The sequence below is a fragment of the Stenella coeruleoalba genome (assembly GCF_951394435.1).
Source record: "Stenella coeruleoalba genome assembly, chromosome: 7".
In the NCBI taxonomy this organism is placed as follows: Eukaryota; Metazoa; Chordata; class Mammalia; order Artiodactyla; family Delphinidae; genus Stenella; species Stenella coeruleoalba.
This window is the reverse complement of record NC_137153.1, coordinates 33,962,364-33,986,839: the sequence shown is the minus strand read 5'-3', so window position 1 is coordinate 33,986,839 and position 24,476 is coordinate 33,962,364. Positions and strand designations below refer to the sequence as shown.

At 49.3% G+C, this 24,476-nt stretch overlaps 1 protein-coding gene across 1 annotated transcript in view; it reads right to left on the bottom strand.

Moving 5' to 3' along the window:
• The window catches only part of WNK2 (WNK lysine deficient protein kinase 2), a 155,712-nt gene that overhangs the window by 111,512 nt on the left and 19,724 nt on the right, over nucleotides 1–24,476 (bottom strand). The window contains exons 3-4 of the mRNA XM_079925504.1: nucleotides 2,028–2,200; nucleotides 1,573–1,793 (exon numbers count right to left, since the gene is read on the bottom strand). Of these exons, the coding sequence (XP_079781630.1) occupies nucleotides 1,573–1,793; nucleotides 2,028–2,200 (394 nt within the window). The remainder of the gene's footprint in view (nucleotides 1–1,572; nucleotides 1,794–2,027; nucleotides 2,201–24,476) is intronic.

Genomic DNA, 24,476 nt, shown 5'->3' with positions numbered 1-24,476 from the left:
AGGGACAAACCCCACAAGGGTCACGGACAGCATCTGGGAGGCTGCCACCCAGATGTCTCAAGTGGGCTACGTCTTATCTGCACAAAACCTCTCTGACGGCTGCACCCAGAATGGGTCCACAGCATCGACCACCCCTCAGGTACCCTGGACACAGCACGGAGGGGAAAGCGTCATCCTGCGGGATCCCCCACCTGACCACAGACCCCCCCACACTCAGCTGAGGCCCCTTGCTGAGGCCAGGGCCTTGCTGTCCAGGACCTGTTTAGATGCGTTAATCAGCCCCCACTTACGATGAGTGTGGAGTCTCGTGGGCTCCGGCTGAGCAAAAGGTGGGGTGATCAGGGAGCCCCATGAAATCAGGCACCCTTTGTGGGGCTCGCTGTGCCTCCTGGAAACACCCAGGCTTCATCTCACCCGAACAACTGGAAAGTCCATTTCCAAGAGGGAAAAGAGGCACCGAGGAAACCCCCACTTCCAAGGCCGAATCTGCAAAACCTGCCTGGAAACCTCCAGCAGCTCACAGGCCTGGGGGTGTGCCCCACAGCCAGACCCTCACCTGCTCCACTTATTTCACAGATAGGGAACTGAGGCCTGGGTCAACCCTTGCCCTACCACTCAGCTTCCCTGTTCAGCCGGAGGCCCCATGTCCACAGGGCACCCCCCGTGGCCACCCTGCCCCAGATGTCACATTCCAAACCCACTACCCTGCCAGAGAAGTTTCCAAATTCCCACCGGTTTCATTTTCCACAAACAGGTCAAGTTCTGTCTCCAACCATACAGCAAAACCATGACCTCGCAAAGCCGAGTCACCCTCTCATTCTGCTCATGTGGGAAGAAGCCCTCGCGTCACGGCACGCAGGAGAGCCTCTCCCGATCCCACCTGATCCAAGCTTCCAGAGCCACATCCTGGAGCCACCTGACCCTGCAGCACACTGGCATTTTCCAGACATCTTGAACCCCGTGAATGGCTGCCCCACAGTCCCTCCAAGCACTCTCTTTGCAAAGCCTGGAGGGGCTCCCACCGGGCCTGGCGGACACATAGTGCCCACTGTGTATCAGGACCACACCAGGACCCCACACGGGGCTGGCACGAGCTGCAGACCATCTCCTCATGGCAGCTACAGCCACAGAGCGGCTTCTCAGAGGAGGACAAGAAATGCAGAGGCAGGAACGGCCAGCAAACCGCCATCCACGTGGAATCCCTCAGCCCCCATGCCCCACACGCTCACTCCGTGCCCCAAAGTACCCCAAGGGCTCCTTTCTGTGGGCCTCAGGGCCTGGGGCACCCTACCCACCCCTCAGCCCACTGAAGCCAGCTCCAGCCTCACTGACCACAAAGTCCCCACATCCCTCTGTCCTCCGGTCCTCCCTCCCACTCCCAAGTACCCACAGTGCTAACAGCCCCTTGGTGCCAGTCAGCCTCACCACCCAAGGGACAGAGCCAAGGGACTCACAGGGCATCCAGGGCGGCAGCCCGGCAGAGGGGCACAGGAAGGGAGCAGAACTAGCGCACCCCACTCTTGCAGGACGGTGACCCCGAGGGGCGGGGAGGTGCCCTGGAGACGGGCCTACCTATCACACTCTTGGCAAAGGATGCTCTCTTGAGGGTGGCCAGGCCCAAGTCTCCAATCTTCACGGACCCTGTGGGTCCGGTGATGAAGATGTTGTCGCACTTGAGGTCCCGATGGATGATGGGGGGCGTCCTGGTGTGCAGGAACAGCAGGCCCTTCAGGATCTGCCGGCACCAGCTGCGCAGGACCTTGGGCTTCATCACCTTGAACCGCTTCAGGTACCTGCGGGTGGGGGTGCGGCTCACCGACGGCTCGTGTGGGGAAGGGGCTTCCAGTTGCTGGGGGCTGTGTATTTATCACCCAAACAGGGGCACTTCTGAGAGAGGGGTGCTGGCCACACCAGCCGGGACCACCCCAAGCAGATATGGACGCCTGGGGCCTCAGCCATCGCGACCCTTGGGCCCTGGGTCAAGCCCACCCCGAGGCCCCGGCTGGCTGGGCAGGTGGCATGCTCACGTCTTCAGCGTCCCCGAGGTCATCAGTTCAGTCACCAGCACGATGCACCGCTTCCCCCTGGCACTGGACTCCCAGAAGTCATAGAAGCGCACAATGTTGGGGTGCTGCAGGCCCTTCAGCATCTCAGCCTCCTCCTTAAACCGCTGCCTCTCCAGTTTGGTGAGCTTCCGGTCCTAGGGAGAAACACACACAGGCTGAGAGGGACGCCCTGCGCAGCCTCAGGCAGAGGCCTTCCAGGGAGCCAGGGCCAGGAATCTGCCAGGCCACTCGCTCGTCTCCTTCCACACAGAGCACAGCAGATGGAAAGGACTAGACATCTAGGGTCGAGGGAAGTCTGACCCAAGTCCTTCCCCTCTTTATCCACAGAGAGCAGAGCAGGTCTCTGACTTAGAAAGCCGGCACAAGCTGCTCCTGGCTCTCCAACATCTGCAACATAGGACCCTGAAGCCTCATTGACCCTGAATGAGCTCCTCCTTGCTCAAGAAGGGCTGAGGCAACATGGTCTCGGGAACCAGAGACACCTCCAAAACCCACACTGCAATACTCATGACCTTCTCCCCTAAAAACAGCTCTGAAACCTTGCTCCCTCCACACCTACTTACTGAGTATTATTAAAAGAAAGAAGCATCCATTTACTTCTAATTTACACGTAACTTTGAGAATACGTTCACAACCACAGCAGATGACAACCGGAAAATCAGGAGATGCTGACAAGAGACAAGAACAGAGAAGAAGAGCAGAGTTCCAGCCATGCCCGCATCAGTCCCAGAGGACGTGGCAGACACACCTCCTGGGGCCTGGGAACACCTGCACCTTGAGCACTAAGCTGGACCTTAAGTTTAAGTGGGGAACTATAACACCATCATCAAAGTACTAGGAGTCACCTCTGGGGTGTCGCCCGTAAGTGTGCTCCAGCCACATCTTTGGAGGAAGACCACTGACACCCGCAGCACATTCCAATACCGCAAGCACCTTGTCTGTCCCCACCCCATCTGCTCCAGCATTTCCCTGACCCCCATCCATCACCAACCCTGCCCCCTGCCTCATCCCACCCCTGCAGCCTAGATCCTGGCCCTTCCCTTCCTAAAACCTTCCAAAGGATTCCCACCTCAGAGCACTCAGAGCTCTGTTGTTTTCAACTTCAGCTCATGGATGAATCTTACCTCTAGGGACCCCAGCATGGCCTTCTCCCCGAGCCTGAGTGTGCACCCCCAGTGTCACCTCCATCACGGCCCAATCAGCCCACAAAGCCCATGCCTTCACCCTCCCACCAGGAGGACTCTCAGAAAGAAACATAAATACAAATGAACACAAAACGTCAAGTTTTGAGGAGTTCTAGGAGAACAGAAATAGATAAATCTGGACAAATGGAGGAAGAAATCAGAGCTGAAAAAAATCACAGGCCAAAACCCCTCGGGTCCTTTGAAAGACCTCAGAGGACATCAAGCCAGGCTCCAACCAATTCAAAGAGAAGAGGAGGGCCCTGGAATCATGACAAGATCAGCTGGTTAAGGAATTCTATCCCAAGTGGCACTGTACCCATTAGGCATCCTCCCTCCCACCAGGCCCACCCCAACAAGCCCTCATCAGACACTCCACGCACAAGTGGAACTGGACAGCATAATCACCAACACAGCAAAGACATACCAAGACTGATCCCAGAAAAACAAATAATTCAGGGACAAAAGTGACTTCAAAATAAAATCTAGTTCATGTCCTCAAAGATCTAAGAGGCTGACACACATAGATAAGAGCAGCTTCTACTTAAAAAGGAACAATCAAGGAAGAGATTTTGCAAATTAAAGCTCCATGTTTTAAGAATAAGATGTTCTGTAATCTAATGAAACACTAAATACAAAAAAGTAACCATTTAACCAAGACAATAACATGGAAACATGTTCTACTCATCAAGAGTGATGCTCTGTTTCAGAAAATAAGTCAAGCCACCAACGTATCCTCAATACGTGTATTTGACATGGGAGTCACATCTAGAATACAGATGGAACTCCCATACCTCAACAATAAAGACATGAACAGCAAAGTCACAAAAGAAGATGCAGAAATGGTCAATAAGCACATGAAAACATGCTCAGCATCATGAATCACCAGGAAAATGCCAATTACAAGCACAAGATACCACTTCACACCCACCAGAAGGGCTAAAATAAAAAGATGGATCATTCCAACCACTGGGCATCTGAGAGCAGCTGATCCCTCTGGGCACACAGCTGTTGGAAGTGCAAGCTGGCACAAGCCTCAGTGAGCCCTTGGCGGGTTCACCCCTGCTCTAGATCCAGCCACTCCCCTCCAAGGTAACCACCCCAAAACAAAGGATTGAGAGCAGCTCCATTCACACTATCTCCCAAACTCCAGAAAAGGCAGAACTCACAGGTGGGGTTGAAACCAGAACAAGGGCTTGCCTCTTTGGTGGGGGAAGATGCAGGAGCTGAGAACCTGGGGGGGTGTGGGGGGCGACGGGAACACTCGACATTGTAACAGAGGACGAGGGTTACACCTTCGCATGCATCTGTCAAAGCTCATCAGCTATGCACTTAAGATCTGTGTTTCATTATGTGTAAGTTATACCTCCATTTTTCAAATGTAAAAAATAAAGTGAAAGCATCTGAAAACCAAATGAGAGAAATAGAAGAAAAACATCAAGAGGCATGAAAGAACCAGCTGGAAGTCCTAAACAACAAGGAACAGGAGTTATACGAGCAGAAAACAGATATCAGCAAGGAGGAAGATAGCAGAATAGCATTTCCCTGAGCTAAAAGAAGAACTATTTAGAATAAAAGCATGTGCCGAGGCCAGGTCAGAGTAAATGAAAAGTGACCCCCCTCCAGTCTCATTCCAGCAAAAGTGAGATTCCCAAAGACTGAGATCAAGTTCTACCTGCTGAGGAACACCCAGACAGGCATCCAGTCTCACCGGCAACACTGGCAACAAACCTGGAATTTGGTGCCGGCTCAAATCTGGAATTCTATCACCAGCCAAAGGGACATCAAACCACGAGGCCCAAAGACTTATTCTCAGACACTCGAGAACCCAAAGGTTACTTCCCAGCACCCTAGGTGAAACAGCTACTGGAAGTGTTTCTGCAAAACACAGAACAACACAGAAAGGAACCTGGTGAAGCCAACTCCACTGGCCCACGACGGACGACTGAACTTGGCTGCACGAGGTGAAGGAAACCAGAAAGGACATGGGGTTGCCCCACTGTGCCACTCCCTGCCCCAACAGATAGCTTTGGGCGATGACATCTCAGTTATATTTCAGTTACTAGACCTTCCAATGGTCTAGTCACTGATTCTAGAGGAAACTCACAGGATTATTTATAGTTATAATAAAAATTGTGTCTGCCAATATTTCAGCATCAACCAACAGCAAAGTTAAAGATTTCATTATATTATAGTTCGGAGCAAAAGGTTCACGTCATAAATAACATAACTAACAAAGCTAACATATGTGCCCTGCATATGCTATAGTTTTCATTTTTAGATGCCAGCTAAACACGATAAATCCAAGACCTGAGTATAACACAAAAGTCAGCTCTTTAATGACAGCACCTCTTGGAGCTGGACTGGGTGTGGAGGTGGGAGGGAGCATACCTTATTTTATGTTCTAAGCCACTGCGCTATTTTTAACTAGGTGACACACCGCTTGATAATTTAAAAGGTCAGTTGGCATGTCCTCAGAGAACTGCCCAGAGCCGCCGCAGTGTGCTGCCCAGCGTCCCCCTCTCAGAGCTGGCCGGGGTCCTTTTCCCTGTTTGTTGATTGCTGGCTGGCCCCATTAGCTCAGTGACTCCATGGAGGCAGGACCACCCCAGTGACTGATGCATCATCACTCTTTATGGGGTGAATTCAGTAATTGAGGTGCTGGGGGCTCAAGTCATGAATCAGGATAGGAAGAGGGCACCTGAGCCCTTTGAGAACCCCAAATCCTGCCAAAGTCAGGCTGCTCTTGAGGTCTGGTGTGGAGTGGTGGGCTCTGGCTGCTCACATAGTACCGCTACGGGACAGTTCACCCCCACCACACAGGGAGGTGAGTTCTCTTAGACCAGCCTCCCTCCCGCCAGGTCCCTGGTGGTGGATAAATTATTGGTAAATTATTTATTGGGTAAAGATGGCGAGAGTCAATCAGATTATAAAGGATAAAAGCATTCTGGGACAATGCTGGCTCTTGTCTCCTATAGGGAAAAGGTCCAGCCAGTCACAGATGGCACCCTCGGAGTGGGGACAGGGAGGACGGGTGGTCAAGGTGCTTAGAGGAAGAAAGCCCCGGGTCCGACAGGCCCTCCCAGGTCACCCAGGGACCAGCTCTGCCACCTCCACCAGTGAGGGCTGAAGCCATTAGACGCAAATGGCCACACCGTCTGCTCGCAGGGGATTCTGCGACCATCTCCTTTCGCCAGGCAAAGCCCAACCAACCCTACGATGAGTAGAGCTGCCCGGCGGCCCTGAGTCCTGCCAGGGAAAGGCAGGATCCACACACACAGTACAGAGACGGGACATGAGTAGCAGGGAGAGAATGCCCAGAACAGCCAAAGTCCTGGGGGTGGCAACCTGGACCTCGCTCCAACCCCATTGGGTCATAAAACAAAAGAAAGCCTCAAGGGTCTTTGTTGAGAACAGTCCCATGTACAGGGAATCACTCCAGGACAGGGGCTCTGGGGACAGAATGGGCCCAAGGGTGGGGGGTCACTGGCCCCGCCTAGTGTCTCTGCACACTCTAGGCCCCGGATTCCATTGGTGGGAAGAGCCTTCCCAAGTCTAGAGGATTTGACCCAGGCTCAACCCGCTGCAGAGCTGGCCCATTCCTCACCACTCTTTCACCATGAAGCAGAGAGAAGGCGCAGAGTCTGGGGTCCAGGTAGGTGCACAGGGAGCGGAGATGTCAGTGGAGAAGAAGAGGATGCTTGGTCCCCCGAGTCCTGCTTCTGGCGAGGGTCATGTACCTCTCTCAGTCACCAGATGGTCACTGAGGCTCTGGGCATGCAGGAAAGGGCTGTGGACAACCTCGGGGGGAAGGGAGTGGCAGGCAACAGATAAATATACAATTACACTGCACCAAAAAACACAGGAAAGGGATAGGAGGGTGGGGCAGCTAGGGGCACCCCTGAACCAGAGAACACCCCCATGGCTTGGGGAGAAGGGCAGCCCCCACCTACCTAGGGCACTGGCAGGGTAGGGATCCCAGGAAGAAGCATCCTGTATGAGGGAGCGAGGTCCCAGAAAGAGTGGGCTGACTGTAGTTTACGTCAGCACAGGGGCTGGCGGCTGCAGGGACAGCAGGCAGGTGGCTCACTGGGGACGTCCTGACCTCTCAAGAGCTGAGCTCCACCAGGTAAGCAAAGGAGAGCTCTGGACAGAGGGTAATATCTCACGCTTTGGGTTGTGACCTGTTCCCTCTAATATTTAGTGTGGTTTTCTGGAAGATAAAGGTTATTTTATTTTCTTTTCTTTTTTTAATTTAACATCTTTATTGGAGTACAATTGCTTGACAATGTTGTGTTAATTCCTGCTGTACAACAAAGTGAATCAGCTATATGTATACATATACCCCCATATCCCCACCCTCCCTATCCCACTCCTCTAGGTGGTCACAAAGCACCAGGCTGATCTCCCTGTGCTATGCGGACGCTTTCCACTAGCTAGCTATTTTAAATTTGGTAGTGTATATAGGTCAATGCTCTTCTCTCACTTCGCTCCAGCTTACCCTTCCCCCTCCCCGTGTCCTCAAGTCCATTCTCTACGTCTACGTCTTTATTCCTGTCCTGCCCCTAGGTTCATCAGAATAAATTTTTTTTTATAATTCCACATATATATGTTAGCATATGGTATTTATTTTTCTCTGACTGACTTACTTCACTCTGTATGACAGACTCTACGTCCAGCCACCTCACGACAAATAATGCAACTCTGTTTCTTTTTATGGCTGAGTAATATTCCATTGTATGTATGTGCCACATCTTCTTTATCCATTCATCATCTGTCGAGGGACACTTAGGTTGCTCTCATGTCCTGGCTATTGTAAATAGTGCTGCAATGAACATTTTGGTACATGACTCTTTTTGAATTACGGTTTTCTCAGGGTATATGCCCAGTAGTGGGATTGCTGGGTCATATGGTAGTTCTGTTTTAGTTTTTTAAGGAACCTCCATACTGTTCTCCATAGTGGCTGTATCAATTTACATTGCCACGAACATGCAAGAGGGTTCCCTTTTCTCCACACCCTCTCCAGCATTTATTGTTTGTACATTTTTTTTTTCGTAGATTTTTTGATGATGGCCATTCTGACCAGTGTGAGGTGACACCTCATTGCTGTTTTGACTTGCACTTCTCTAATGATTAGTGATGTTGAGCATCCTTTCATGTGTTTGTTGGCAATCTGTATATCTTCTTAGGAGAAATGTCTATGTAGGTCTTCTGACTATTTTTGCATTGGGTTGTTTGTTTTTTTGATATTGAGCTGCATGAGCTGTTTGTATATTTTGGAGATTAATCCTTTGTCAGTTGTTTCATTTGCAAATATTTTCTCCCATTCTGAGGGTTGTCTTTTCGTCTTTTTTATGGTTTCCTTTGCTGTGCAAAAGCGTTTATGTTTCATTCAGTCCAATTTGTTTATTTTTGTTTTTATTTCCATTTCTCTAGGAGGTGGGTCAAAAAGGATCTTGCTGTGATTTATGTCAAAGAGGGTTCTTCCTATTATTTCCTCTAGGAGTTTTATAGTGTCTGGCCTTACATTTAGGTCTTTAATCCATTTTGAGTTTATTTTTGTGTATGGTGTTAGGGAGTGTTCTAATTCCATTCTTTTACATGTAGCTGTCCAGTTTTCCCAGCACCACTTATTGAAGAGGCTGTCTTTTCTCCATTGTATATTCTTGCCTCCTTTATCAAAAATAAGGTGACCGTATGTGAGTGGGTTTATCTCTGGGCTTTCTATCCTGTTCCACTGACATACATTCCTGTTTTTGTGCCAGTACCATACTGTCTTGATTATTGTAGCTTTGTATGTAGTCTGAAGTCAGGGAGCCTGATTCCTCCAGCTCTGTTTTTCTTTGTCAAGATTGTTTTGGCTATTCGGGGTCTTTTGTGTTTCCATACAAATTGTGAAATTTTTTGTTCTAGTGCTGTGAAAAATGCCATTGGTAGTTTGATAGGGATTGCATTGAATCTGTAGATTGCTTTGGGTAGTAGAGTCATTTACACAACGTTGATTCTTCCAATCCAAGAACATGGTATATCTCTCCATCTGTTTGTATCATCTTTAATTTCTTTCATCAGTGTCTTATACTCTTCTGCATACAGGTCTTTCGTCTCCTTAGGTAGGTTTATTCCTAGGTATTTTATTCTTTTTGTTGCAATGGTAAATGGGAGTGTTTCCTTAATTTCTCTTTCACATTTTTCATCATTAGTGTATAGGAATGCAAGAGATTTCTGTGCATTAATTCTGTATCCCGCTACTTTACCAAACTCACTGATTAGCTCTAGTAGTTTTCTGGTAGCACCTTTAGGATTCTCTATGTATAGTATCATGTCATCTGCAAACAGTGACAGCTTTACTTCTTCTTCTCCAATTTGGATTCCTTTATTTCTTTTTCTTCTCTGATTGCTGTGGCTAAAACTTCCAAAATTATGTTGAATAATAGTGGTGAGAGTGGACAACCTTGTCTTTCTCCTGATCTTAAGAGGAAATGCTTTCAGTTTTTCACCACTGAGCAAGATGTTGGCTGTGGGTTTGTCATATATGGCCTTTATTATGTTGAGGTAAATTCCCTCTATGCCTACTTTCCAAAGAGTTTTTAACATAAATGGGTGTTGAATTTTGTCGAAAGCTTTTCCTGCGTCTATTGAGATTATCATATGGTGTTTATCCTTCAATTTGTTAATATGGTGTATCACATTGATAGATTTGCATATATTGAAGAATCCTTGCATTCCTGGGATAAAACACACTTGATCATGGTGTATGATCCTTTTTCTTTTTTTAAATTTATTTATTTATTTATTTTTGGCTGTGTTGGGTCTTCATTGCTGTGTGTGGGCTTTCTCTAGTTGCAGTGAGCGGGGGCTACTCTTCATTGTGGTACGAGGGCTTCTCATTGTTGTGGCTTCTCTTGTTGCAGAGCTCGGGCTCTAGGCGCACAGACTTCAGTGGTGTGGCACATGGGCTTAGCTGCTCCATGTCATGGGGGATCTTCCAGGGCCAGGGCTTGAACCTGTGTCCTTTGCATTGGCAGGCAGATTCTTAACCACTGCGTCACCAGGGAAGCCATATGTATTATCCTTTTAATGTGCTGTTGGATTCTGTTTGCTAGTATTTTGTTGAGGATTTTTGTACATATGTTCATCAGTGATACTGGCCTATAGTTTTCTTTTTTGGTGACATCTTTGTCTGGTTTTGGTATCAGGGTGATGGTGGCCTCGTAGAATGAGTTTGGGAGTGTTTCTCCCTCTGCTATATTTTGGAAGAGTTTGAGAAGGACAGGCGTTAGCTCTTCTCTAAATGTTTGATAGAATTCACCTGTGAAGCCATCTGGTCCTGGGCTTTTGTTTGTTGGAAGATTTTTAATCACAGTTTCAATTTCAGTGCTTGTGATTGATCTGTTTATGTTTTCTATTTCTTCCTGGTTCAGTCTCGGAAGGTTGTGCTTTTCTAAGGATTTGTTCATTTCTTCCAGGTTATCCATTTTATTGGCATATGGTTGCCTGCAGTAATCTCTCATGATTCTTTGTATTTCTGCAATGTCGGTTGTTACTTCTTTTTCATTTCTACTTCTGTTGATTTGAGTCTTCTCCCTTTTTTTCCTGATGAGACTGGCTAAAGGTTTATAAATTTTGTTTATCTTCTCAAAGAACCAGCTTTTAGTTTTACTGATCTTTGCTATTGTTTCCTTCATTTGTTTTTCATTTGTTCCTGTTCTGATCTTTATGATTTCTTTCCTTCTGCTAACTATGGGGGTTTTTGTTCTTCTTTCTCTAATTGCTTTAGGTGTAAGGTTAATTTATTTATTTGAGATGTTTCTTGTTTCTTGAGGTACAATTGTATTGCTATAAACTTCCCTCTTAGAACTGCTTTTGCTGCATCCCACAGGTTTTGGGTCATAGTGTTTTCATTGTCATTTGTTTCTCGGTATTTTTTTATTTCCTCTTTGATTTCTTCAGTGATCGCTTGGTTATTTAGTAGCATATTGTTTAGCCTCCATGTGTTTGTTTTTACAGGTTTTTTTCCTGTAATTGATATCTAGTCTCACAGCGTTGTGGTCAGAAAAGATACTTGATATGATTTCAATTTTCATAAATTTACCAAGGGTTAATTTGTAACCCAAGATATGATCTATCCTGGAGAATGTTCCATGAGCACTTGAGAAGAAAGTGTATTCTGTTGTTTTTGGATGGGAAGTCCTATAAATATCAAGTCAATCTTGTTTAATGTGTCATTTAAAGCTTGTGTTTCCTTATTTATTTTCATTTTGGATGCTCTGTCCATTGGTGAAAGTGGGGTGTTAAAGTCCCCTACTATGAATGTGTTACTGTCGATTTCCCCTTTTATGGCTGTTAGTAGTTGCCTTATGTATTGAGGTGCTCTTATGTTGGGTGCAGAAATACTTACAATTGTTATATCTTCTTCTTGGATCGATCCCTTGATCATTATGTAGTGTCCTTCTTTGTCTCTTCTAATAGTCTTTATTTTAAAGTCTATTTTGTCTGATATGAGAATTGCTACTCCAGCTTTCTTTTGATTTCCATTTGCGTGGAATATCTTTTTCCATCCCCTCACTTTCAGTCTGTATGTGTCCCTAGGTCCAAAGTGGGTCTCCCGTAGAAAGCCTATATACGGGTCTTGTTTTTGTATCCATTAAGCCAGTCTATGTCTTTTGGTTGGAGCATTTAATCCATTTACATTTAAGGTAATTATTGATATGCATGCTCCTATTACCATTTTCTTAATTGTTCTGGGTTTGTTTTTGTAGGTCTTTTCCTTCTCTTGTGTTTCCTGCCTAGGGAAGATCCTTTAGCATTTGTTGTAAAGCTGATTTGGTGGTGCTGAATTCTCATAGCTTTTGCTTGTCTCTAAAGGTTTTAATTTCTCCGACAAATTGGAATGCTATCCTTGCTGGGCAGAGTAATCTTGCTTGTAGGTTTTTCCCTTTCATCACTTTAAATATGTCCTGCCACTCTCTTCTGGCTTGAGAGTTTCTGCTGAAAGACTGGCTGTTAACCTTATGGGGATTCCCTTGTATGTTATTTGTTGCTTTTCCCTTACTGCTTTTAGTATCTTTTCTTTGTATTTAATTTTTGATAGCTTGATTAATATGTGTCTTGGCACGTTTCTCCTTGGATTTATCCTATATGGGACTCTCTGTGCTTCCTGGACTTGATTGACTATTTCCTTTCCCATGTTAGGGAAGTTTTTGACTATAATGTCTTCAAATATTTTCTCAGACCCTTTCTTTTTCTCTTCATCTTCTGGGACCCCTATAATTTGAATGTTGGTGCATTTAATGTTGTCCTAGAGGTCTCTGAGACTGTCCCCAATTCTTTACATTCTTTTTTCTTTATTCTGCTCTGCGGTAGTTATTTCCACTATTTTATCTTCCAGTTCACTTATCCATCCTTCTGCCTCAGTTATTCTGCTATTGATTCCTTCTAGAGAATTTTTAATTTCATTTATTGTGTGGTTCATCATTGCTCTTTAGTTCTTCTAGGTCCTTGTTAAACGTTTCTTGTATTTTCTGCATTCTACATCCAAGATTTTGGATCGTCTTTACTATCATTACTCTGAATTCTTTTTCAGGTAGACTGCCTATTTCCTCTTCATTTGTTTGATCTGGTGGGCTTTTACCTTGCTCCTTCATATGCTGGGTATTTCTCTGTCTTCTCATTTTGCTTAACATACAGTGTTTGGGGTCTCCTTTTACCCGGCTGCAGGTTCATAGTTCCCATTGTTTTTTGGTGTCTGCCCCCAGTGGGTAAAGTTGGTTCAGTGGCTTGTGTAGGCTTTCTGGTGGAGGGCACGGATGCCTGTATTCTGGTGGGTGAGGCTGTATCTTGTCTTTCTGGTGGGCAGGGCCATGTCCAGTGGTGTGTTTTGGGGTGTCTGTGGACTTATTATGATTTTAGGTAGCCTCTCTGCTAATGGGTGGGGCTGTGTTCCTGTCTTGCTAGTTGTTTGGCATGGGGCGACCAGCACTGGAGCTTGCTGGCTGTTAGGCAGAGCTAGGTCTTAGTGTTGAGACGGAGATCTCTGAGAGAGCTCTTGTCAATTGATATTATGTGGAGCCGGGAGGTCTCTGGTGGTCCAATGTCCTGAACTCAGCTCTGCCACCTCACAGGCTCAGGCCTGACACCAGGCCAGAGCACCAAGACCCTGTCAGCCACACGGCTCAGAAGAAAAGGGAGAAAAAAGGAAAGAAAAAGAAATAATTAAAAAATAAAAATAAGATTATAAAAATTTTAAAAATTATTAAAATAAAAATAAAATTCAGGTATTCCACAGATGCAGGGTACATCAAGCTGACTGTGGAGATTTAATCCACTGCTCCTGAGGCTGAGCGCTGAAATTTCCATTTCTCTTCTTTGTTCTCACAGCTCCTGAGGTTCAGCTTTGGTTTCGGCCCCACCTCTGCATGTAGGTCGCCCTCAGGCATCTGTTCCCCACCCAGACAGGAGGGGGTTAAAGCAGCAGCTGATTAGGGGGCTCTTGCTCACTCATGCTGGGGGGAGGGAGGGGTACAGTAGTTATAATTGGAATGCGGGCGATCCTGCGGCAGCAGAGGCCAGCATGACGTTGCAACAGCCTGAGGTGCGCCATGTGTTCTCCCAGGGAAGTTGTCCCTGGATCACGGAAGCCTGGCAGTGGCGGGCTGCACAGGCTCCCGGGAGGGGAGGTGTGGATAGTGACCTGTGCTTGCACACAGGATTCTTAGTGGCTGCAGCAGCAGCGTTAGCGTTTCATGCCCGTCTCTGGGTCCGAGCTGATAGCCACAGCTTGCGCCCATCTCTGGAGCTCGTTTAGGTGGTGCTCTGAATCCCCTCTCCTGGCACACCCTGAAACAATGGTGTCTTGCCTCTTAGGCAGGTCCAGACTTTTTCCCGGACTCCCTCCTGGCTAGCTGTTGCACACTAGCCCGCTTCAGGCTGTGTTCACGCAGTCAACCCCAGTCCTCTCCCTGGGATCTGACCTCCGAAGCCCAAGCGTCAGCTCCCAGCCCCCTCCCACTCTGGCAGGTGAGCAGACAAGCCTCTCAGGCTGGTGAGTGCTGGTCAGCACTGATCCTCTGTGCGGGAATCTCTCCGCTTTGCCCTCTGCACCCCTACTGCTGTGCTCTCCTCCCTGGCTCCAAAGCTTCCCCACCCACCCACCTACCCCCACTCCCGCCCCCGCCCCCATCCCCACCAGTGAAAGGGCTTCCTAGTGTGTGGAAACTTTTCCTCCTTCACAGCTCCCTCCCAGAGGTGCAGGTCCCGTCCCTATTCTTTTGTCTCTGTTTTTTCTTTTTTCTTTTGCCCTGCCCAGGTACATGGGGAGTTTCTTTCCTTTCGGGAAGTCTGAGGTCTTGTTCAGTAAGTGTTCTGTAGGAGTTGTAGGAGTTGTTCCACATGTATATGTATTTTTGATGTATTTGTTGGGAGGAAGGTGATCTCCCCATCTTACTCCTCCGCCATGTTGAAGGCCCCCCCTTACTGTAGTTTTAAAAATAAATTCACTTCTTTTAAACTCAAGTGCTCTCCTTAGCCACATCTAAGCTATAAAATACGTGAACTCACAGAAGAGGGAGGTATGCTTTTTCTAATCCATTTTAAAACAAAGGCATCAGAGAGCGTGTACTCTAGAGCACGAGCTCGCACCTCTCCATTCTTTGATCAAAGAATACAGTTTTCCTTTGCTTCTGAAAAAATAAAAAATAAAATAAAAGATAAACTAAACTAAAATAAAATAAAGGCATCGTTATTAAAGTATAAAGTCCTCCTACCGCTGCCTTAAGATGGTATCCCACTTCTGAGGAAGCGTAGACCCAACATGAAGGGTCTATGGAGTCACAGAAAAAGAAAGATCCCACTGGGCACGGACTGAGAGTAAAATCTCAGGGGACACACAGGTCAGGGAGGGTCGGGCACTCCAACACTCACACATTCTTTGTCATGGGTGCCAACAAGCTTGTAATTCCCTGAGGAGGAAACATGAACATCACCATCCAGCCCCTCACTGCTATCATAAATAATACCATCTTCTTTGGTGTGGGGCAGTAGATTTAGGTGCACAAATGACTCAAAATTAAGGGCCTTTGCTCTTCTAAGGCCACCCAGGCCACTGCCCTTCCCACAAAAGGCAGAGCCACCAGCAGCAGCAAGGGCCCCACTGGGCCCCGCCCCTTCTGCCGCCTACAGAAGGACTATGTAAAATTAGGTGCCTTCACCACGTGTGAGCTGGGATCCAACTATGTCATAAGTTTAAGTAGCTATAAAGGACGTCATCTCCAGCATACTGTAAATACCATTATTATTTTAATGCTCTATGAAATGGTTCCATGGAACTTCATGGTCTTCCAGCTATATTATAAAAATACACAAGTGCAGATTCTTATTTCCACTCCACAAACCTAATATAATACAGTTTTTCCTGAAAGTCTTTATTGATCACCTGGCCACACTTGTCTGTCATAAAATGATGCACGTTGGAATTTAGGGTTTTTATTTCCTGTGGTCATACTGCTTTGAGGGCCAAACGTTTTTCTTCTGCGCTGCGTTATTATTACAGAAGAGTAGTGCATAGTTGATCAAACAGATAACAAACTTTTCTGAACACGCAGCTCTTACTGAGCCAGGTGGAGCCTTTTCCCTAACACTTCACACATTCTCCGTGGGTGAACCTTAATTATCACTCAACTGAAGCTGAGCCAGCATCAGTTCTGTTCATCTCTGGTTCACATCAGCCAGCAGATGGGGTGAGGGAGCAGTTATGGTTCCAGCACAGAGAAGTTCTTCAGGACCAGCCGGCAGCCCCATCAGGCCTCCTCCATTTCTATGGACATAGAGTGTGTCACCCCGTCTGTGGGAGCCCCATTCCCAGACCCTCACTAGGGTCTAGAATTACTTTTTACTCTGGGCAGGGTCAGAGGTGAGGTCCAGGGCGGGTGGGAGGTGACCCCTGCCTACCCTTTAGGAAGCCCCTATCCCTGGCATGAACACAGTGGGTCAGTTTTGGGACAGGCCCTTTGTGCTGGGCACCCCTGGGGTGGAGGCCTCTGCCCCATGCCCCATCCCAGGCTCTGGGTCATGGGCAAGCTACAGGACCCCACCCATCCCAGGCCCGCCCACCCTCCTCATCACAGGACACAGACCAGGCCATGGTGAGAAGCCAGCGGGAGCTGTCATACTTGGTAGGGACAGGTGGAGGAAAGGAGCCCAACAGAGGAAGAGGACCGGGTGGGGGATGGGGGATATCTCTAAGAGAGCAGACAGGCTGGGGGGGGGGGCAGGGGGAGGAGGCAGCACCTCATCAGGGACACAGCCACAGCCCACCAGCATCCCCAAGAGCAGGAACTCGCTGGGCAGGCCCGAGCCTTCCTGCAGTACCCACCCCCAAGCCCTCCACCCCACAAAACCTTTTATGGGACCTCAGGCCTCACACGGGCCACAGACAGACCTGAACCAGCCCACAAACAGTCCCAGGTAATGACAGATGGCCACGGCCAAGACACACTTCCTCCCGTCACAGCGGCCTTGAACAGGCCTCCCTGGCAAGGCCTGGGGAGTCAGCCCTCCACGGTCCATCTAGTCCCTCCTGGCCTGGCCATGGGGTCTTGACTCTACAGCTGTGGTCTCATCGCACTTATTCCCCCTCCATACAATGGGAAAGGATGGAGATCTAGTGGGGGTGGTACCAAACTCAGGTCCGTTCTCTCCTAGAAGCAGGCGGACAAGGGAAAACAGGGCAGTGGGGCAAGGGAAACCAGGAGGCCAGGGCAGCAGACCCATGCAGGACGATGACAGCCAAGGGAGAGGAGGGAAGGCTTTGCTTTTCTCAGGGGAACATCTGCTCTAACCCTGGGACCCTGGGCCACAGCAGTGGGTCATCATGGTGTGAAATGCAAACAGGAGGCTGGTGAGCATGGGAGTTGGCAAGAGAAATCCCACTGGCCACTCCCTGCGTCAGCCCTGGCTCCCCTACAACCTCCCAACCAGGAGCACTAGCCTGAGGTGGCCCCAAGGCCCAGCAGGCAGAGGCTGGGCGGCAGCCACCCCTACATCTGACCACACCACGAGTCTGGTTTCTAGGAAGGGCTGGCCCCACCCCAGGCCACTTCTCCACAGGGACACCTAAAGATAGATATGGACGCACCACAGACACGGGTCAGCCGAGATGAGCACCTCAACCAAGGACAGCACCTGTGGGGAGGAGCAGGCAGGACAGCAAACACTGCCCAACACCAGGGCTGGGCTGTTGACCGGTCACTCCTCTGGGGCCTCCTCATTGGCCCCACTTCCTGTACAGGGTTCCCCTGTGGCTGGGGCACCCTAGGGTAGCAGTGGGGTGCAGGGTCCTTGTAACAGTCTGCTGAATGCTGTGGACACTCCACCAGAAAGTAAAAAGTATTTACCCTCCCCCACACACCTCCAAGCCTGGGAACATGCAGACCTGCAGTGCTGCCTGCTCAGGAGCAGAGAGGAGGGAGAACCCAATGCCTCCTACTGCAGAAGGCCCCATCCAGCCAAGTCCTCTAAGCCCCACCCCAGAAAAACGTGGCCCAGACTCACTCCTCTCCTGTCCAGAGGCCCTGGGCAGCCCAAGTAATCTGACCAACAGAGGTAAGATGACCTCACGGGCCAGGCTGCAGACCGATGGCCTCAGGCTAGTGTCTGCTGAGTGAACATGCTCCCAGGACTGAAACACCCATGGTGTCCCTCTGGGCCAGGCACTGCTCCAGGGTACAGGGCAGGGGGATGCCCCTCTGGGCCAGGCGCTGTACCAGGGATGCAGGACAAGAAGCTGGGCCTGTTCCTCTGGGCCAGGTGCTGCACCAGAACACAAGGTGGGGGGAGGCACTGACAGATGGACAATACATGCGATCAAGGCCACAGAGGACCACAGAGGCTCAGCGTCGTCTGGAATGAAGGAAAGCCCAGTGGCTCCCATCTGCTCCAATCCTGTGAACCAACTCCTTGGTTCCTCCCCAAGATGGCAGTAAAAGCCCTGGGGCCACAATCAAAACAAGACAGCAGGCACATGGGGCACATGCGTGTGAAATGAGCAATAAGGTCTGGGTCTGACTCCTCTGAAGAGAAGGGAGCCCCACATTCAGCACATTCTCCCCTAGAGTCGTGTGGCCTAAGACAATAGCTACAAGCCACATGTGGCTATGAGCACTTGACATGCAGCTGGTCCAAACTGAGATGTAATTGAAGTGTAAGATATACACTAGATTTCTAAGACATAGCATTTTTAAAAGGAATTTTTAAAGTCTCATTAATAACCTTACATTAATTAGGGCTGCTCCTTGAACAATATGGGGGCTGCGGGCACTGACCCTCCACACAGTTGAAAATCGACATACAAATTTACAGTTGGCCCTCCATATTCATGGTTCTACATCCATGGATTCAACCAACCACGGATCGTGTAATACTGTGGCATGTATTTAGTGGGGGAAAAATCCATGTATTAAGTGGACCCATGCAGTTCAAACCCGTGTTGTTCAAAGGTCAACTGTACATATTAAAAAGATATTTTTGGTATATTGAGTTAAGGAAAATATATTATTAAAATTAACTCTACATGCTCTTTTTACACTTTTTTTTTTTTTTTTGCGGTACGCGGGCCTCTCACTGTTGTGGCCTCTCCTGTTGCGGAGCACAGGCTCCGGACGCATAGGCTCAACGGCCATGGCTCACGGGTCCAGCTGCTCCGCGGCATGTGGGATCTTCCCGGACCGGGGCACGAACCCGTGTCCCCTGCATCGGCAGGCGGACTCTCAACCACTGCGCCACCAGGGAAGCCCTCTTTTTACACTTCTAATGTGGTTATTAAACTATGTATTACACATATGGCTCACAATACATTTCTGTAGGACCAGTGTTGCTCTGCCTCAGAGCATCGGCACTATGCAGTAGACTAGACACTGAAAGGCTGGGCAGAGCCTCAGTAGTCTGACAGGGATTGCTGAGGAAGAGAGGCCTCAGAGAACACCCAGGCTTTAGTCTAGTCCCCCCAGGAGGACAAAGTGCTAGGAAAATGGATAAAATGGAACAGAGCAGCCCTCACAAAGGCTGAAGCTCAGCTTTGAATCAGCTCAATTTCAGACTGGATTAACATGATCTCCTCTAATTCTAACTGCCTCTGGGAACAAAAGTAAATCTTCTCTAGAGAAAGACAAAATCACCCACAACCTCCCTCAAATACCTCCGTAAGTTTTAAACACATAAATCTGAAATGGCCAGGCAGACTAGGAGACTAGGCCAAATGAGAGAAAGCCGAGAGAGAAAAAAAGACAATGGCAATGAACTACAAGAGGACCCAAATATTATAGTTATTAGACACAGACTATAAAATCCTAATTAGTGTGGTCCAGAAAATAGATAGTGAGACAGATAATTTCACCAGAACTAAAATCTATGGAACAGGAATCAAATGGAAGCTAAAACCAAGAAATGAACCTGGGAACTCAATATATGGGTTTAACAGCAGGTTAGACACAGCTAAAGACAGGATCAGCAAACTGGAAAATAGGTGAGTACAAAGTATACAGAGTGTAACATGGAGGCAAATGGATGGACAATACAAGAAAGAGGATTTTGAAAAACTCATAGAACACAGTGAAAAGGTCCAACCTATGCATAAATGGGGTTCTGGAACAAGAGGGCATAAAGAATGGAACAAAAGGAATATGTATAAAATAACAGCCCGAAGTTTTCCAAAACTGAAACAAGACATCCAGACATTGATTCAGTAAGTACTATAAACCCTAACCAGGTTAAATACAAGGAAAATCACACCAGGGCACATTGCAGCAAAACAAACCTCCTGCAAATTCAAACACACAGGAAAATCTTAGACACAATATCACAAAAGGCAGGCAGGGGTAGGTAGATGAAATTCCACATCCCAAGACCCCTGCCTTGCCCAGGATGTGGCAGAAGTTCTAGTTCATACCAGGCTTTAATAACCAAGGATACATTGTTGTAGTCTCTAGCTGGACTACTAAAAAACTTAGAAAAGAATGCATAACAAACTTTCTAAGTACAAACTCTAAACTGCCCAAAGCCCAGAGCTCTACGATTGGTTCGTCCAATAACAAGGCAGACACACCTGAAACCACACCTCAGTTGTTAAAATTACCACTATGTGGATACACAAGTATGCAATGAAATAATGACCAAAAATTACAAATACACAGTGAAATGAAGTAAAATGAAATGACAGGTGAAATAAGCACACCACCCCAATTATCCTGCTCTCTGTCACCCTCCATCCTGCCCTCCTGGGTTATCCAGCCCTACAGCCCAGGTCTCCCCAGGGCATACCTGCAAAAGACAACCATCTTTGTGGCCCCAGTAACCTATGGGACGATGGTATGGTCTTCCCAAGATCAGAACAGAATCCCAAATCCAATGCAGAGCTAGTGCTCAGTGGGGCACTAGCTCCTTTCTGTAGGAGGGTTTGCTCCCCGGGGGATGGTAAAGCCACCTCCCCATTTCACGACCAAGACGTAGAGATGCCACGTCTGGCATCCCACAGGGGCTTCTCTGCCTCCACCTGTTATGTCTCACCTCCAACAGCTGGAAAGGCTCCTGAGGCCCAGGAGCGAAACTCTGAGGTCTGACACCCTGTGAACTCAGGGTCGGGAAAGCTGGTGTCAGTGAGTCTCTCTCCTTGTCACTTACACCCTGATGGGTGAAGAAATGCCTCCAGCTCCTCCACACCTGTATCTACCTCTCCCTCAGGCAAACATTTACCAACAGCCATGACCTGCTGTGCAGCCACACGCTGGGCTCACTAAGGTGACCTTAAGACAAGACCCCTGCCTTTGGTGCTCAACCCTATGAGCCATGCAAGTCGGTGCTGCCCCCATTTTACAGAAGAGGAAGCTGAGGCTCAGAGAAGCTCAACATCTCCACAAGCAGCAGGTCAGAACGCGACACCCAGCCAGCCTGGCTCCCATTGCCCCCAGGTGTGTGCGGGCTCCTGGGAACACGGTTGACATGGGTGAAGCATGGCTGCAGAAGACGGGCAGATCTCAGAGTAGGATGCACACATTGCTCCAGGTGGGGAGGCCTGAAAGAACCCAGGACGCATGCACAAGCAGAAAGCAGGGTGAGTTCCCGAAGTTCACCCTCCAGCTCACCCTTCCCAGGGCTGCTCTGCAGATAACCAAGTCCTGCTCATACCCCTTCCCAGACAGCCTGCCGCAGTCAGCATCCAGGCTGTGGCGGGCGTCATAGCCACCAGCACAGGATCATGTGGCACCTGGCCTCCCCCACACCCATCCCAGCTGCACTCACTCCAGAGTCTCTTTACCCGGCCCCAGGAGCACAAACAGCTCCACCTCCCCCAGACCCCTGGTTCTCCCCAAATACACAGGCAGGAACATCACAGTGTGGAGAGACGGCAGGGAGAGGTGGGGATGCCACTCCCCATGAGGGACAGTGCCCAGAGCAGTCAGCACGTCAGCCACCTGGCCACGGGGCCTGCCCACCCAGGTACGTGGGTCAGAGCCCTGACTCTACCCAACTCCACCATCCTCACAGCACAAGCACAACCCCCCTCCCCACCAGAGCCCAGAGCCTTGAGAAAGTGACAGAGCTCTTCAGTGACCTTCAGCACCCTTCACTCCTCATACCACACGTGGGCTCCTCCCTTGCTGTGCCGCAAGGCACCCACAACTCCCTAGGTCAGGGCCAGGGCTTAGGCATCACGTGACCCACATGAACCAGCCCCATCGGCTTCCTTGCCACTGACATGCGGAACCTCCTTGTGTGGTTCGGCAGCACAGGAAATGCCTAAGACCGGTGTAGATACTCGGCCAGTGTAAACCACAGCATACAACTCATTCGCTCACGGCCTTCTCTGCCGGGGTCACCATCATCTCGTAACTCTTTGCAACCATCCTCCCTCTGACCCCTGACCCAGGAAGAAGCCTGGCGGAGGGTACCCTGCAAGGCCACTGGGCAGTGGTGACCCCAATGCTCATAGCACCCTCACTAGACTACCAGAGGCAGGTGCCTGCCCGAGGCCACACAGCCGGACGCTCAGCTCCCTGCAACGCAGGATTTGTTGCCTCTGCCAGGCACAGCTGTCTCCTCTGAGCTGCTCCTCCTCAGCAACGCACCCCAAACCCTACGTCTGAGCAGCCAGGCAAGTGCTGAGCACAGCCCGACTGCACGTGTGTGAAGGCGCACACGCAAAAGGACACGGGTAGGAGCGGCAGAGACACATGCAGGAGCAAGTGCTTACACTTGGACCAGTGACAGGAGTCAGGTGTTTCTCCCCCGTAAAAAGCTATTTCCTCTACTGTATTTAAAATATTTCTCAGAGAATACAGCATAAGAGAGTGGCAGATAATGTTAACACAAAAACTCCATTTTCAGTTGCTCATGCCAGCAGGCACCGCAATCCAGGAAGCGCACCCACAGCCTGTCTCGAGCCCTGCAGCTCCCACCTGGGACTCTCACTCTTGTGCTCCCCCCCCCAGGGAAGTCATCCAAAACCACGATGCCTGTGTGTGTGTCTGGAATTCTTCACTGGATGGTTATTTATAATTTCGAGAAATAACCAGACATCCCAGGACAGGCGTGGCAGCGGTGATGTGGGTCATGTGGTCCACAGAGCAGTTACAAACCCCGATTACTGAGGAAAGTGGTGAGGCAGGTAAGGGTGAAAAGCACCAGGCTGGGATTTCATAAAATTCACACAGTGAGAACAAAACAGCCAATGAGAATGGGGGCTGCATTCAGGGAGGAGGGCACAGGGACTTTTTTCTTCCTTCCCTCTGTTTCCTCCATTCTCTGCGATCTGCTGAACTTCATGAAACTAAAAACAAAAAGCACTCACCAGCTACACCCCTGGACCATGTTCTGGGCAGCAGCAATGCTTACTTTTACTGCAAGGCTATTTTCCTCCCTAGAGTGAGGTTACCATGGCGTTTACTTCAAATGCTCCCTTTGGCATCTGTTCTATAAACGGCTTTGGGTTTGCGCCGAACGCACTCACTGGAGACAGAATTCCTAATTCTGTAAAACCCACAAATGCTGAATGCTTCTTCCTGTTGAGCTCCATCTCCTCCAGAGGGCAAAGAAGAGGGACCAGTCCAATCCCCCTGAGTGTGCACTGAACACTTACTGTGTGTTGCTTAATGGGAGACGAGACCGTCTGCGGAAGCTGGGGGGAACTAGGGTCCTGCCTGTCAGGGACGGCAACTGAGGTCCCCCCAGAGATCTGGGCAGGTCTGACCTTGGGCAGGTCTGCACTTGGGAGTTTATTTGAGAAGATAAAGTACAGCAGACTCCTGATAATAATTCAGGGGGGGATGACGTTTGTTAGTCTACTTTTCTGTCCTATTTGTAATTTCCATGATGATAAGTCAGCAATAACAATTGGGATGTTCTGGCCCTCAGTCAGTACCAGTGGCCTTGCCTCTGATTTGGATGCCCAGGGCATGACCTTTCCAGGGAGACCTGGGCAGGCATGGGCATCATGGGCAACGCCATGGCCCCCTGCAAGCTGTCATCACCCCCACTTGGAAGATGAAGAGATGATGGGTCAGCGAGCAGCTCTTAGTCACCCTGGGGTGCAGCACACCCAAGCCACCTCCCCAACAAGGAAACCAGGAGAGGGGGCTGGACTCCCTCCCCGAGGGGCCACAGCTCCCCACCAATGGCAGCAGATGCACTGTGGACCATCCTCAGTGACTGTTCGTCAAGGGCAGGCCCGGCACACGTCAACCCCAGCACTGGCTCACGGGAAGACCTGTCCACCCCATCAGCCATGTGGCCACCAGCCTCCCTGGCATCCCAATCAAGGACACCTGGGAACCCACAGCCCCCAGCCACAATGTCAGGGTGTACCAGGGCCAGACAGGGCAGATCCCATGCCCCTGGGGTCTCCTGGGCATCCCAGTAGCAACCCCGGCAAGGGGTGAATTTGTGTCAGGGCAGGTGCCACACATTGGGGTCACCTATAATCGCAGCTGTCAAGACCAGGGTAACGGAGGGGTACAGTCCAAGCCCCCAAAGAAACGATGGAAGAAGCTGACCCCAGATATCATGCCATCCATGGGCCTTGGGGGGACAGGAAGACGTCTCAGAAGGAGATGTCTAGCAGAAGTGCCCAAAACCACCCTGGTGGGATCAGTATCCTCATCTGTAAAATGGGCCCTGGGCAGCATCACAGGAACTTGCTGCATTAGGCTCCACACAGGGCCAGGGCTGGGTTGGTGCCCCAAAA